The sequence below is a fragment of the Oncorhynchus mykiss genome, chromosome 8 (assembly GCF_013265735.2).
Source record: "Oncorhynchus mykiss isolate Arlee chromosome 8, USDA_OmykA_1.1, whole genome shotgun sequence".
NCBI classification, from domain to species: Eukaryota; Metazoa; Chordata; class Actinopteri; order Salmoniformes; family Salmonidae; genus Oncorhynchus; species Oncorhynchus mykiss.
Window position 1 is genome coordinate 53979720 of NC_048572.1, and position 16862 is coordinate 53996581.

Sequence of the window (16862 nt, forward strand, 5' to 3'; positions counted from 1 at the left end):
CACTGTACTGTACATATCAGAGATGACACGATCCCGACCCTGCAGCTGCAAGTTTATTGCATTCAGATGACTCGTAATGTCACACAGAAAAGCCATTTCACACAGAAACATTTCGTCTCGGAGTTGTGTTGTGTCTTTCCCTTTGCTGTCCAAGAACAGACAAATCTCCTCACGAAGCTCGAAACATCTTTGAAGCACCTTTCCCTGGCTTAGCCATCGCACCTCTGTGTGATAAGGCAAATCACCATGCTCCGTTTCTAACTCCGTCAGAAATGCCTTGAACTGGCGGTGATTCAAACCTTTGGCTCTGATAAAGTTAACTGTGCGCGTGATGATGCTCATTACATGCTCCATTTTCAAGGCTTTACCGCACAACGCTTCCTGGTGTATGATACAATGATAAGCTGTCAGCTCACCTGTCGCGTTTTCCTCTTGCATCTTTTCCCGTATCTTCGCCACCAGTCCGCTCCTGTGTCCACACATCGCAGGTGCTCCGTCGGTTGTCAAACCCACGAGTTTTTCCCAAGGCAGCTCCATCTCATTTACACATCTTGACACCTCTTCATACAAATCATGCCCCGTAGTTGTGCCATGCATAGGACGTAAAGCCAAAAACTCCTCTGTCACGCTTAGGTTGGAGTCCACTCCGCGGATGAAAATTGACAACTGGGCAATGTCAGAAATGTCGGTGCTCTCATCCACAGCCAAGGAATATGCAATAAAATCTTTTCCCTTTTTCACAAGCTGCTCTTTTAGATTGATGGACAACTGGTCTACTCTCTCGGCAATGGTGTTTCTGCTCAGACTCACATTTAAAAAGAGTTGCCTTTTTTCTGGGCAAACTTCGTCACAAACTTTAATCATGCAGTTTTTGATGAAATCCCCCTCCGTAAATGGCCGGGCTGATTTAGCGATCTCTTCTGCCAAAATAAAACTGGCCTTGACAGCAGCCTGGCCTTGTGATTTGGCTTTTTTGAACAGAGCCTGTCGAGATTTGAGGCCTCGTTTTAATTCCTCTGCCTTTTGTAGCCTTTGTTCCATGTCCATATTCTTGTTTTTGTCCGCGTGTTTCGTTTCATAATGTCGTCTCAGATTATACTCTTTCAGTACCGCCACACTTTCTCCACACAGAAGACACACAGGTTTTCCAGCTACCTTCGTGAACATATACTCCGACTCCCACCTTGTTTGAAACCCCCGGTTCTCAGTATCCACCTTCCGTTTTGCCATTTTTGATGGGTATCTGAAAGTTAATTTTACTGTGATGCTGACGACTGCTGTGCCAATAAATATTGAAATGAAGCAGCCTACTGCTCGGTGCGTCACCTTTGCATTGTGGGAAATGTAGTATTGGTGCGTGTAAAAGATCTGCGGGCTGCCGGCTTGCTGCGGGCCGGTTCTAATAATAAATCAAGATCATCCCAGGGGCCGTAAAAAACCTTCTTGCGGGCCGGATGTGGCCCGCGGGCCTTGACTCTGACATATGTGCTATAAGGTGTCGAAAGTTCGAGCTCAACACTAACACAACTGATTAAACTAGTCAACTAACACCTACACAACTCTAGTAGCTTTCCTCCAGTTGGGAATCAGTTGCACATCCCGCATCTCTAACCAATATAAGCCAACAAAGAAACAGAGAGAGGTCAAGACTAATGCGTTCCCTGGGGAAACATTATGCCGTAACACTCACTATTTGCCGTCACTCGTCCATCCTGCCCGGGCGATGTACTCCGCCCCGGGGAACAGGGTGGTGAAGGGGAGAACCAGCTCCTTGTCTTGGATGCTCATGATCTGGAGACAGACAGAAAGACAGAGACAGGGGAAGACAGGAACAGAGAAGGACGGAGAGACGGACAGACAGAGGCGTAATTAGTCTGCTCATAAACAATGCAGGGAGCAGAGAGAGAAATAAGAGAATGAAAGAGAGAAGTTGAAAGTAGGCAACTTACTTTGCCTTGGTTGTTAGTCTTTATCTCTGCCAGTTTGAGGGTGGTTTGTGGATTTTTACTGCCTAGAAAAATAGAAACATTCAGATTATAGATAGAGAGAAAAGAAAACTCAGGAGCTCTACTCTTGAAATTATTTGATTAGGTCATTATTAATGTGTGTTACTACATACACACAATGTACAATCCTACATGAGTAGGCCTCAACCTGCGCCGGGGGGCTCAACCTGCTCCAGGGGGGGAGGGGCTCAACCTGCTCCGGGGGGGAGGGGCTCAACCTGCTCCAGGGGGTGAGGGGCTCAACCTGCTCCAGGGGGTGAGGGGCTCAACCTGCTCCAGGGGGTGAGGGGCTCAACCTGCTCCAGGGGGGAGGGGCTCAACCTGCTCCAGGGGGGGAGGGGCTCAACCTGCTCCAGGGGGGGAGGGGCTCAACCTGCGCCGGGGGGGGAGGGGCTCAACCTGCGCCGGGGGGGGAGGGGCTCAACCTGCGCCGGGGGGGGAGGGGCTCAACCTGCGCCGGGGGGGGAGGGGCTCAACCTGCGCCGGGGGGGCCTCACCTGTGCGGGGGTATCTGTAGGCATCGGCCTTCCGCTCCTCCAGGGCTGGAGAGGGAACATGAATGATCTCTACCTCCGTCTCATCCACCTCTTCATACAGCAGATGCAGGGTTTTCCCCCCATCTGAGTCTAACAGAAGGGAAAAGCAGGCTGAAAATGCATACAAATACAGCTGGAGTTTATATGACAGACATCTTCATGACGACAGTGTCTGGGGCAGGTTGAAGCCTGTACAATGTTCATCAAAGCATCACTGATTGACTGACTGACAAGACTACTTAATTACAAAAGAGCCCAATTTCTCTTGCATGAAAGTGAGTGGTGCTCTACTCGTATGGAAGGAGTGGTAGATGGTGACCCTACTCACCATCTACGGCAGATGGACTCCACCAGTAGCCAGTGAAGCGATCAAACTCCTCCTGGATCACAAACGTGGCCACGCCCGCAGACTTGGGGTCCTCCTTCACATTATCCAGACCTGACCCAGGGAGAGGGGATTCATTCATTTGATTAAATCTATGCAGCGTCAGCAGCATGGCATAGAGAACGTTTACAATGCCATACGACTACATTCCATCAAATGTCCAAAAGTTGCTGGCCCCCCCCTGACCTTTGTGACAGAAGGTGAGTCTCCTCTCCTCCCCAGACTTGATGTTAGCCAGCCACAGGTCATTGTTGTTGATAAATGCAATGAAGTTGGGCTCTCCTGGGGAGATCTTGGGGTCCATGCGGGTCCCTGAGCACTGTGTCTTAATCTCCACCGGCTTCATTGGGGCAGACTGCTTTTAAACCAGGAAACACATTGTCAGTGTACAGGGTCGTATTCATTAGGCACCAAACGGCACAAAACAGACTGAAACAGGGAAGACCTGGACTTGTCCAATACAATGGCTTGTTTTTGTTTTCCATTGAAAAACGTTTTTTTTGTTCTACAATGTGCACTAATGAATACAACCCTGAAGACAACCATATATACAGCACATACATATCGTACACTAATGCTTATCTCAACTACAGGATTTTAAAATTCCACTTATATTACGCAGATATCAATCCCAGGATGGTCATAATTGAACCACAACAGGAAATAATCAGACTGCTTGCAATGATAGATTCAGTCTTAGACAGATATGTTGACAAGTGTGAACACCGAGGCAGGCCATGTATAGAAAACAACATAACGATAGGTATGGTGTCAAATCGAGCCCATATAGCCAACCTATTCTCTAGAATCTATAAACTAACCACAACCTGAGAGAACTAAGGGAAGAAGTGAGTGTAACGCGCTAGAAAGCACTATAAAAAAGATACCAGGCACTGTAAGTGTGCTAGTGTAAAAGTAAATCAGACCCCTTGGATTTCTACACATTTTATTGTGTTACAAAGTGGGGTAAAAATGTAATTTAATTGTTGTTTTTTGCCAACAATCTACACAAAATACTGTAATGTCAAAGTGGAAGATTTATTTTTAAAGATATATATTTTTTAAAGGAATAACTCAAATATAATTGTTGCTTAAGTATTCAGTCCCTTTGCTTAGGCAAGCCTAAATTAGTTCATGGGTAAAATGTGGCATAATAAATCACATAATAATAATAATAATAATAATAATAATAATAGGGGTTGACTACACCTTCCTCTGTCCCTCATACATAGAACTATCTATATGTAAGGGAATACCCCCCTGATTTGGACAAAAATTAATGGAGGTATGTAAGGTCCCACAGTCAAGTATTCAATATCAAGCAAAGATTAAACTACAAAGACCAGGGAGCTTTCCTTAAGGAAAGAAGGACAGTGATTGATAGATGGGTAACAATAACACATCAGATATTGAATATCTCCTTAAGCATGGTCAGGATAATAATTATGCTGTGGGTTATGTATTAAACCACCCAGAAACATCAAAGACACAGTCATCCTTCTGAACTGAGCCGCAGGACACAGGTGACTTTAAAATAGCTACCATGTTCAATAGCTGTGATGGGAGAAAGCTGAGGATGGATCAACAATATTGTAGTGACTGCAAAATAATTACCTAAATGAGAGTGAAAAGATGAATACAAATATGCAGAATAAAAATATTCCAAAACATGCATCAAGCCACTAAAGTAACACTGCAACAAAAACACAGCAAAGGAATACACTTTTTGGCCTAAATGCAAAGCTTTATGTTTGGGGCAAATCCAACACAACATCATTGAGTAACGGTCTCCTTAATTTCAAGCATGGTGGTGGCTGCATCATGGTATGGGTATGCTTGACATTGGCAAATACTGGGGAGTTTTTCAGGATAAAATAAACTAGATGGAGCTAAGCACAGGCAAAATCCTAGAGGAAAACCTGTTTTAGTCTGCTTTACACCATATACTGGGAGAGGAATTCACCTTTCAGCAGGACAATAACCTACAACACAAGGCCAAATCTACACTGGAGCTGCTGACCAAGAAGACAGTGAATGTTCCTGCAGTTTTGACTTAAATCTGCTTGAAAATCTATGGCAAGTCTTGAAAATGGATGTCGAGCCCATGATCCCCAACATCTTGACAGAGCTTGAATAAGTTTTTAAATAATAAAATGGGCAAATATTGCACAATCCAGGTGTGCAAAGCTCTTAGACTGACCCAAGAAGACTCACAGCTGTAATCGATCTTAAAGTTAGAATTTTACTTCCACTTTGACAGAGTATTTGGTGATAGATTGTTTACAACAAAAAAATGACAAATCAATTAAATCAATTTAAATCCCACATCAATTTGAATCCTCGAGGGCATTTGAATACTTATGCAAAGTACCTTTCATTCCAAGACGTTTTTCTGACAACTTGACCAAGCGGCAACAACGCCTGTACTTTTATTTCCATCAACCGACCTAGTCAGGATTGCTGCAATGTATTTAAAAGTCCCACCAACTTACCATCTTGGGCACGCATTAAATCATTAACATTATGTTGTCGTCCAACATTAAACTTGCCCTTGTTAAGTTTGGGGCGACAGGTGGTTAGAGCGTTGGACTAGTAACCGAAAGGTTGCAAGTTTGAATCCCCGAGCTGACAAGGTAAAAAAAAAAAAAATCTGTCATTCTGCCCCTGAACAAGGCAGTTAACCCACTGTTCCTAGGCTGTCATTGTAAATAAGAATTTGTTCTCAAGTGACTTCCCTGGTTAAACAAAAGGTAAAATAAATATAATAATTTTAATGCATTTATTTTCTCCATTTAAAATGTATGTAGTTCTGTACTTGAGCGGTTCTTGTCTGTTGTCACAGTAAACAGGATTGTCACAGTAATGCTTTGGCATTTAGCCTGGGGGAATGCACACTGACATTTCATTTGTTTTTTGATTGATTTGACAGGTAAATATTTAACGGCCCTTATAATTAGTTCATAAATGATAGAAACGTGTGCATATTAACCAAACTTAAACAACAAAATCTCTGTCTACAGACAAAATAAACATTGGGGCATTTGAAATCAGAGAAAGTGCACGATGATGTGATCACATCCAAAGTGGATCAAAAGAAACAACTTTCTGAAATCACCCTACAGAAGTCAGATCGTTTTAAACGTATCTTATATGACAGTGGTTCCACACGTTACTGTGGGAAAAATATGATTTATTCTGTTATATTCCATTATATTAATTCTTACTATAAAATATGTGTGTTGATTGATCAGGGCAGGGGAATGTAAGCTAAGTATGTCTCTTGAATGAACAAAATGAAATAATGATTTGCACAGACAAGTAATATAATTAAACTCTGTTTTAGATGTATGTTTCTTAGGACCTACATAAAATAAATAATAATGGATTTCTTTGTCTAGCCAGCGCACACACAGTTGAAGTCAGAAGTTAACAGACACTTAGGTTGGAGTCATTAAAACTCGTTTTTCAACCACTCCATACATTTCTTGTCAAAACTATAGTTTGTTAACAAGTCGGTTAGGACATCTACTATGTGCATGACACAAGTCATTTTTCCAACAATTGTTTACACACAGATTATTTAACTTATAATTCACTGTATCACAATTCCAGACGTTTACATACACTAAGTTGACTGTGCCTTTAAACAACTTGGAAAAATCCAGAAAATGATATCTTGGCTTTAAAAGCTTCTGATAGGCTAATTGCCATAATTTGAGTGAATTGAAGGTGTACCTGTGGATGTATTTCAAGGCCTACCTTCAAACTCAGTGCCTCTTTGCTTGACATCGTGGGAAAATCAAAATAAATCAGTCAAGACCTCAGAAAATAAATTGTAGACCTCCACAAGTCTGGTTCATCTTTGGGAGCAATTTCCAAATGCCTGAAGGTACCATGTTCATCTGTACAAACAATGGCACGCAAGCATAAACAACATGGGACCACACAGCCATTATACCGCTCAGGAAGGAGACGTGTTCTGTCTCCTAGAGATGAACGTACTTTGGTGCGAAAAGTGCAAATCAATCCCAGAACAACAGCAAAGGACCTTGTGAAGATGCTGGAGGAAACGGGTACAAAAGTATCTATATCCAGAGTAATACGAGTCCTATATCGACAAAACCAGAAAGGCCGCTCAGCAAGGAAGAAGCCACTGCTCCAAAACCGCCATAAAAAAGCCAGACTACGGTTTGCAACAGCACATGGGGACAAAGATCGTACTTTTTGGAGAAATGTCCTCTGGTCTGATGAAACAAAAATAGAACTGTTTGGCCATAATGACCATCGTTAGGTTTGGAGGAAAAAGGGGGAGGCTTGCAAGCCAAAGAACACCATCCCAACCGTTACGCACAGGGGTGGCAGCATCATGTTGTGGGAGTGTGTTGCTGCAGGAGGGACTGGTGTACTTCACAAAATAGATGTCATCATGAGGATGGAAAATTATGTGGATATATTGAAGCAACATCTCAAGACATCAGTCAGGAAGTTAAAGCTTGGTTGCAAATGGGTCTTCCAAATGGACACTGACCCCAAGCATACTTCCAAAGTTGTGGCAAAATGGCTTAAGGACAACAAAGTCAAGCTATTGGAATGGCCAACACAAAGCCCTGACCTCAATCCTATTGAAAATCTGTGGGCAGAACTAAAAAGGCTTGTGTGAGCAAGGAGGCCTACAAACCTGACTCAGTTACACAGGCTCTGTCAGGTGGAATGGGCCAAAATTCACCCAACTTATTGTGGGAAGCATGTGGAAGGCTACCCGAAATGTTTGACCCAAGTTAAACAATTTAAAGGCAACGCTACCAAATACTAATTGAGTGTATGTAAACGTCTGACCCACTGGGAATGTGATGAAAAAAACAAAAGCTGGACATAAATCATTCTCTCTACTATTATTCTGACATTTCACATTCTTAAAATAAAGTGGTGACCCTAACTGACTTAAAACAGGGAATTTGTACTAGGATTAAATGTCGGGAATTGTGAAAAACTGAGTTTAAATGTATTTGGCTAAGGTGTATGTAAATGTCTGACTTCAACTGTAAGTGCCAGAACATATCTGACAATGTTTTGAGTTGCCAACTTTTTACATACAGGAAAATGGCTATGATGGCTATGATGGCTATGATGGCAAGCTGCTGTTGTGAATGTGAAGAAATGAAAGCAGCAGATGGTCTAAATTTAAACGGAGGAATTAAGAACCGCTGATGTAGAAAGGGCTTTATAAATAGACTTGATTGATAATAAAAAGGGGGTAAAACTCACAATGAAGCCGTTGTTTCCCCCGTCCTGACAATAGAAGAGGCTGTTGCTGGCCTGGAAGAGGAACAGGCCGGTCTGGGAGTGGTAGTCGTAGGAGGTGATCCCAAACGCTCCCAGACGCTTACGCTCCCGAAGCAGCTCCTCCTCCCGGGAATAGGCCCCCTGGTGCGGGGTGGCCTGGAAGTGTTGGAAAGAGGGGAAAGTCATTTGTATGAGTGTTTGTGTATGTATGTATCCCACAACTGTTGCTAGTGAGTAAAGATGTAAGGGACAATATAGGATGGAATACAATAATTGTTTGCTAAAATAATAATTGCTTGCCAAAAATGTAATTTCTGTAATGGCAATCCTGGTTAGAGATAACAATCCTGGTTCGAGGTAACAATCCTGGTTCGAGGTAACAATCCTGGTTAGAGGTAACAATCCTGGTTAGAGGTAACAATCCTTTGCATGAACTGCCTACATTATTACTAATATTATTTGCTAATTGTGGAAACTAAGATAAGCAGGATGTTATATATATATATATATATATTCAGAAAGTATTCAGAACTCTTGACTTTTTACACATTTTGTTACGTTCCGGCCTTATTCAAAAATGTATTAAATATGTTTATTTCTCATCAATCTACACACAATACCACATAATGACATTTTTGCAAATGTATATATTTATTTATATAAGTATTCAGACCCTTTGCTATGAGAATCAAAACTGAGCTCAGGTGCACCCTGTTTCCATTGATCATTCTTGAGATGTTGCTACGACTTGACTGGAGCCCACCTGTGGTAAATTAAATTGATTGGTCATGATTTGAAAAAGCACACACCTGTCTGTCTATTTTAGGTCACACAGTACTGAGAGATTCTTGATGAAAACCTGCTTCACAGTGCTCAGGACCTCAGACTGGGGCGAAGGTTCAACGACCCTAAGCACACAGCCAAGACAATGCAGGAGTGGCTTTGGGACAAGTCTCTGAATGTCCTTGAGTGGCCCAGCCAGAGCCCGGACTTGAGCCCGATGGAACATCTCTGGAGAGACCTGAAAATAGCTGTGCAGCGACACTCCCCATCCAACCTGACAGAGCTTGGGAGGATCTGCAGAGCAAAATGGTATAAACTCCCCAAATACAGGTGCCAAAGTTGCTTCAACAAAGTACTGAGTAAAAGGTATGAATACTTATGTAAATGTAATATTCCAGGTTTATTTTTTTAAATAAATTTGTTAACATTTCTAAAAGCCAGTTGTTGCTCTGTCTTTATGGCGTATTGTCTGTAGATTGATGAGGGAAAAATCCATTGAATACATTTTAGAATAAGGCTGTAACGTAACAAAATGTGGAAGAGGTCAAGGGGTCTGAATACTTTCCGAATGCACTTTATATTTTTTAATAGCTATATATAACGCAAAAAGAGGTGAGGGCGATGGAAATGCTTTTGACGGTTGATTTGCTTCCGTTCGAAGGGTGGCACTATGTGCTCTTTTCAAAGGATGGGTCCCGGTCTCTCTCGGGCCCTGGGATCGGGGGTGGTCTGCCGATCACGGGATGACAACCCAACTTGGGAAGGGGAGGGGTTTTAGCGGGTGGAAGAGTGGGGAACAATTGGAGGTTTACTTCGTAGCAATGCAAATATAGTACAGCTATATGGACACTCAATCATTATTGTACTTTTTAATGGTAAGTTTACAAACATATATTATGGTAAATAGATTTGAAACTTGTATCTCATTATGGTAAATGGTGAAATAAGTGTAGCCAGTTATAACTAATGGCTTAGCAGATAATAAGAAAAAGACAATCAGTATTTACCTGGCTAAAAGAGAAGGAATATAATATCCATTGTTTACAGGAAACTCATTTAACATTTTTTTTAGATAGATAAGATAGATAGATAGATAGATAGGAGAGACTTGAGTGACCAGCCGGAGGAAGATGACACGACAGCACCCTTCTCAGGGGACAGGTACTCAGTGTAAAGCCAATTATTACACAGCTGGGCCCACTAATTGCTTTGTGTCTTCCTCTAGATAGGTGTGCCAGGAGAGGAGCTAGGGGAGGATTGGGAGTAGAGACGGGGACCTGTGAGGACGTTGGTTTTTCCTACCTCCAGAGAAAGTTCTGTGACCGGGCACCTTGTCTCTCTGTTAACCTAGGCAGGCTTTAGGTAGACAGAAGCGTTCCTCCTTGTAACTGTTATGTGTAGACGATAGTCTAAGACAGGAGTAGCCATTTGCGGTTTTGCTTTCAATTTTTGCCCACGGCCTTTTGATTCTCGGCTTAGTTTATGTTGTTTTTGTTATGCTGGTGTTACAGCATTGGAAGTTCCCTGTACTGGAGTTATCTTGTCGGGCGAAAGAAGACCCGTTTAGTAAACAATTCGACAACAAAAAAGGAACCACAACCACTGCCTCTCGTCTGTTCATTTTATGCCTCCTGTGTTAGGGTGTTTCAGACAAGCTGATCCGTTCTAAACAGGTGGAGAATACAGGCACTTTGAGGCAAGATCACAACCTTTCCCCTTTCCGGTGGCTGTGATTTATAATATACATTCCCCCCCACCCCCCCGGAAGCCCACTACACCGGCTGATGTAGAAATTCTTTGCTCATGCCTGTCAGCTAACGGCCTGCGCCATCGCCCAACAGGAGACCATAGACCTCCTCCGGTCCGAAATAGCAGACCGCCTGTCTCCCGGGGACCGTAGGATGCCTTCCACCCCCAAGCCATAAGACTGCTACTCGCTGCTTATTATCTATGCATAGTCACTTTACCCCTACCTACATGTACATAATACCTCAACTACCTCATACCCCTGCACATTGGCCCTGTATATATCCTCGTTATTTTATTGTTGTTATTTTTTCTTTGTTTATTTAGTCAACATTTTTCTTAACTCTTTTTCTTAAACTGCATTGTTGGTTAAGGGCTTGTAAGTATTTCACGTTAAGGCCTACACCCGTTTTATTTAGCACAGGTGACAAATACAATTTGATAAATGTAGCTGTGTGGCACTAGCAGAGGCTCTAAAATGTCAACTGCGGCACTCACTGCTACTAAACTATACCGAAATTAAATGACCACATTATAGACGTACCCTAAAACCAAATTGAAATCTGATAGGTGACAATATTAATTGTCAAATTGTGAATGACGAGACTAATGAACAGTGCAGCGTTTGTAGGCTCATTGACACAGAAGCAGGGAATGGAGCAAATGCTTATTCTTACCAACAAGTGACTTTTTGAAATCCTCCTAGTGAGACGCATGCAAGAGAGCACGGGCCACAGACTATATGGCACAGGCTTGACTAGTTAGATTTGCCGTTTTAAATGATCAACCGCGGCGCTATCCATGGTGCTGAATCTCCGCTTTTTGCTGCTGTTGCGTGTCTGTTTCTTTAGCGCAGCATCGGATATGCCACGATCAGTAGGTAGGCTAAAACAAACGTCATTTTCAGTAGGCTGTAATAACCTCATCATTACCAGTTGGCAAACAGGCAACGAAATAGCCTAGTGTGGTGACAGAGAACTTTGAGTTGATTCAATTGCAGCAAATACCACAAGAAACCTGTGTTCCTCTGTATATTTACCAATTTACAGTGGTATAATCACGTCAGATTTTTTAGGGTGGTATTATACGCTTTATAACATTTCCGGTTTGAATGGGAATACCGGGATGCACGGTGGGGCTTGCAATTTTCTCGGGAAGGAAAAAGTGTTGATTTTGGGAAAATATTCAGCCCTTGTTTGGATGTCATTAGGTTTCAGTGGAACAAATTAGATAAGTGATATTCACCTGGAAGTGATCCAGCATCTGTTTCCACGACAACACCAAGAGGGCCTCTTTCCGGATCTTCTTGGGGATTTCGGAGTAGAGCAGTGAGTTCTCTCTACTTCCGTAAGACATCCCTGGTAGAGAGATACATTGGAATTGAAAACGAGTTAGGTGACCAAGGTACAACTTGCAACACGGTGCAGTTAATTGTAAAAACACAAGTGGTACTCAATGAACCACTGATTGAGCAATAGCGTGACAGTCTTCAGTGGCAGGTGGTTTTGAGCTCACCGAGGTAGTACAGGCGATGGGAGTGGGGGCCTGACTCATCGTTTTTCTGCACAAACTGGAAGTCATGGGGCGCTTTGTTGGCGATCATTCCCGAGTACTTCCTGCTGCTGTGGATGATGTCACGCAGGCCATCCCACGAGTGCTTTTCCACGTAGAACTGAGACGGGACGTCCTCCATCTCCACCACCTCTGTGCTCTCTGTTAGCCCGTCCACCGCCGTCATATTAACTTCTAAACAACTGAAGGGGGGGGGGGGGGACAACCATAGAGACAACCCACTGGTCATTTACATGCTCACAAACAAATGACACTTGCATCTGGCATGGAAACGCACACAGACAGAGACTCACACATATGTCTCGGCCAACACAATGGGTTATCTAGCACAGCGTTTCCCAACCCTGGTCCTCCAGTACCCCCAACAGTTGCGTTGTGGCCCTTGACAAACACCTCACTCAACTCATTGAGGGCTCGATGATTAGTTGACAAGATGAATCTGGTGTGCTTGTCCAGAGTAACAATAGAATGTGTGCTGTTGGGGGGGGGTACTGGAGGACCAGGGTTTTGAAAAATACTGATCTAGCACTCCTATTCACACATGTCATTTGAACACACAAGGACACCATACCTTTTCCAGTAACCTTCTGTTTTGTTCCCACGCTTCACTTTCTTCACTCTGTGCATTCACCGGCCAACCAGCCTCGACCAGACTCTGCAACCTAAAGTTAACCATTCAAATAAACAGGGGGAAATCTTATAATATAATGTCTTATAGACATTGAGCAACACCTACCTATAGAATGGCTCTCCCTCATTCTAAATCCAGGTGTCATAATCAACGTGACAATCAGGCATGCAGTAAAGGTTTGGCATCTCGGGAGTGGTAGAAGGTAGCAGCAGCATAAGGAATGTCCCACATTCCATTGCTGGTATAGTTGGATGTTACAGGAATACATGACACTTTAGCTAACATACTGTATAGTGAAAATAAAAACAAAGTCAATCAAAACGTTTTTAATAAAAAAAAAAGCTTTACTTGGCTCATCGCCAAAAGGGGGTAGAATTATATATATATACATATATATATATATTTTTTTTTTTTTTTAAGTATGAATTTCATCACCCCACCCCTGCATTTGTACAGGGACAAACACACAAGTATGTTTTCTAGAATTTTAATTTTTTACAAGTATCGACTGATTGTGACTCAATGTTGTAGCCAGAAAATCGCGCAACCAGTTATCAATGCTCAACTCCTCGATATAAGAGAACGAAGATGAGCGCTCCTCGGCTATACTGCCATGAGGATGATAAGCGCAACATCGTTCACGAATTGCAGCACTCCAGCGATTCGTTCTCGAGTTAAGTTTGTTGAGCAGACGCTGTGTATGTTTTGGTTCTACAAAGCTGTGTCCATCATAGCATTCGATAATCAATTAATTGCATTCATTCTTGCACCATGCGATCATTTACCACTTCTTAACATGTATTTTTCTTATTTATGATGCCTGCGCGCATAGGCCTAAATGTATGACAGAAAGTTGTTTGGTCGGAGCACGTATCTTGGGTCACCGGAGGAGCGCGTATTAATCCTGATGTAGAATTCATTGCGTCCAGCAGCTCAAACGAACCGCTAAAATTAACGAGTCAATCAGGAAAAACTCATCATGACTCTTGAGTCAGTAAAAAGAGTGGTTCAAAAGAACGAATTGATCGCAAACTGAACTACTAATTTTGAGACAAATATAGATGTTGAATTGGCGGCTTTTCCTAGTGGGTTGTGTTGATGGGATTTTCAGAGTACTTGTTATTCATCTGTCATTCCCTTTCAGATGATGTAAAAGAGAAAACATTCAAGTACTGGATGTAAAGGGAACCTGAACACCAATTGCTATAGAATGCTCGGTGTCAATTACACAAACCTACCCGCCTGGCCTGTACAATTTCACATTGAAGGTCCAGAAGGAGCTGATGGGTGTGTAAACAATATGACAATCGCTCAAAATAGCCATCAGGTAGGTTAGGGTATAGATGCACAAATTGGTCCTAGATCCGCAAGGGAAAACCAAGGGGAAAGGAAAATATGGGCAGGCTCGTGGAGTTGGATTAGGAATGGGTGACCTAAACTGCACCTTACAGAAGAGGTACAAAGAAGTATCACTTTTGCATTTGGAAAGCAGGAAGTGATAGCTGACAAGTTGTCATCCACACATCACCTGTCTTGGAGCCTCATATTTGGAGCATAGACCATGTACACTGAGTATGCCAAACATTAGGAACACCTGCAGGGCCTGGCCTCTACAAGGTGTTGAAGGCGTTCCACAGGGATGCTGGACCATGTTGACTCCAATGCTTTCTGCAGTTGTGTCAAGTTGTCTTTACGTCCTTTGGGCAGCGGACCATTCTTGATACACAGGAAACTGTTGCGTGAAAAACCCAGCAGCGTTGCAGTTCTTGAAACAAACTGGTGCGCCCGGCAACTACTACCATACCATGTCCAAAGGCACTTCAATATTTTCTTGCCCATTCACCCTCTGAATGGCACACATACACAATCCATGTCTCAATTGTCTCAAGACTTAAAAATCCTTCTTGAACCTGTCTCCTCCCCTTCATCTACATTGTCTGTGATGGAAAGAGCAGGTGTTCTTTTGTATACTAATTTGTATATAAATGGAGTGATGACTACACAAATCTGAGTCACTGTGATTTCCTCTCCCGTTCATAACCCTTTGTTAAAGGAGATTCCAGATTTGAACTCAAATGTCTACCGTTCTAAATATCAGATAGGTTTGGCAGCTAAAATGGGGAAAGGAAAACAGGGAGGGGGAAATAATTTAATGACCAGCACGACATAGCCTAGTTAGAAGCTATCTTTGTTCTCATCAAGAGCCGAGGTCACACAAAAACGAACTGTTTACTGCTGCTAGCTATAGTACAAGTTGGCAACAATCTCGTGATTAGCTACATTGTATATCTAATAGAACATACGTGTTACAGCAAAACCGCTAGCTAGCTACATAATACCGCAACGTTTCCTAGCTAGGCAGGAAACATTGTAACATGACAGCTCTCTCATGACAGTTCTCGGGTTTACCAGCTATGAGTTAGCTGGTTCCATAGCAAGCCTGTCACTCTAGCTACATCCTCCTGTCGGAAACGAGTTTAGAAGCGAATACTTACCAATCCGGCTACTACTTATTTCCCCAACTATCCTTGGCTTTATTAGCTAGCTATTAAAAAACAAATATTACTAGTGCTAAAGGTTGCGTCCATGGCCCAGAATGTGTAATAAAGTGAATAGCGTCTCATCAGCAACACTAATGAAGTACTTCCGGGTTACGGAATTTCGAAAATGTTCAAATATAAAAGTCCACATGTAAAAGTAGAATAACCTAAATAAGTGTCATAAATTGTATTTATTCATGATATATGAAAAATAATTGTCTAAACATTAACAATGATTCAGATTTGTTCATATTTAAGTGACATTTGCATTAAATTTGGGTTTTAAATGCCCCCAATGAGAATCACTGTATATGGAATACATATTGGCTTATAGAGCAAAAACTATTCTGGGGGCAGCAGTAAAATTATTGTAGGGAATACTCAGTAAGGTCTGTGGAGTGTATATACGGTGTCATTTCATAGGGCTCTGAATAATACGGAGTGTTGCTGGCCTTTAACTGTGGTCAAACAGATTCAAATTGGGTGCCTGGACACTATACGGTACAAATATAACACTACAGAAAAACTATTATTTGTGCTGATGTAAAGTGGGGTGGGGAGAACATAGTAGCATCTGTAGAATCTGTATATGGTGTTTTTTCATGGGGGACTGAGGTCTTTATGCCCAGCAACACTTTCTACTCCACCCATTCTATTGGTCTCAATGCAATACACTGTAGGCCTATAAATTACACATTGGCTTATAAAGAAATAAAGTATTCTATGTGCAGAGGTAAAAGTGTGGTTGGGAGTACTCAGTACGGTCTGTAGAAAAGCACCTTCGAATTACCCGGTGGTATTCATGTTCCTGAAGTAATTGCCTCTATACATACTAAACTATCAATACTCAAAAAACAATCACAATAAGGTAAACTTTTCAGTCAAAACAAAAAACGAATTTATTCACAATTTTAACATAATGAATATCAACCATGCTATAGTCACTACTGTCACCAATTTAATACAATGTGTCCAATTAAAATTAATGGTCAAACACACTCTAGGATACATTCATTTGTTTCAGTGGAGTCTAGACAACTGCTTGTGGATTGCCCATTGGGCCAGCTGTGTTCTGGTGGTATAAACCTACTTAACCAGTATAATAGAATGGGAAGCCCATCCACAATTGATCAGCAGGCAATTAAGTACAGCCTGTTTCTGTTTTGATGTTTGTTTTTTTAAACTATGCTAAGCAGCCTGTTAGAAGGTCTGTGAGAGAGCTTTGTGCGTGCAGGAACAGTCGGGTATGCTTTTTTTTTTACAGAATAGTGTAGGTTAACAGGAAGAATAAACCAATATCACGACATGCCCTGCTCATCATATTGATATCAAATGGTATCGATATCATATCAAATTATCGATATTGGTGCCAACCACTAT

General features: G+C 42.1%; 1 protein-coding gene across 3 annotated transcripts in view; it reads right to left on the minus strand.

Moving 5' to 3' along the window:
* Positions 1–15585, minus strand: part of LOC110530121 (dipeptidyl peptidase 9) — a 29308-nt gene extending 13723 nt beyond the window's left edge. The window contains exons 1-10 of one of the 3 annotated variants that reach the window (XM_036985679.1): positions 15438–15585; positions 12883–12973; positions 12255–12493; positions 11985–12097; positions 8193–8366; positions 3114–3282; positions 2871–2981; positions 2504–2632; positions 1950–2011; positions 1691–1791 (exon numbers count right to left, since the gene is read on the minus strand). In XM_036985679.1, the coding sequence (XP_036841574.1) occupies positions 1691–1791; positions 1950–2011; positions 2504–2632; positions 2871–2981; positions 3114–3282; positions 8193–8366; positions 11985–12097; positions 12255–12493; positions 12883–12938 (1154 nt within the window). In that variant the 5' untranslated portion in view covers positions 12939–12973; positions 15438–15585. Of the gene's footprint in view, positions 1–1689; positions 1792–1949; positions 2012–2503; positions 2633–2870; positions 2982–3113; positions 3286–8192; positions 8367–11984; positions 12098–12254; positions 12494–12882; positions 12974–15437 lie in introns of those variants that run through there. The other 2 variants (XM_036985678.1, XM_036985680.1) reach the window with 2 other exon arrangements.
* Positions 15586–16862: the final 1277 nt, after the last annotated feature.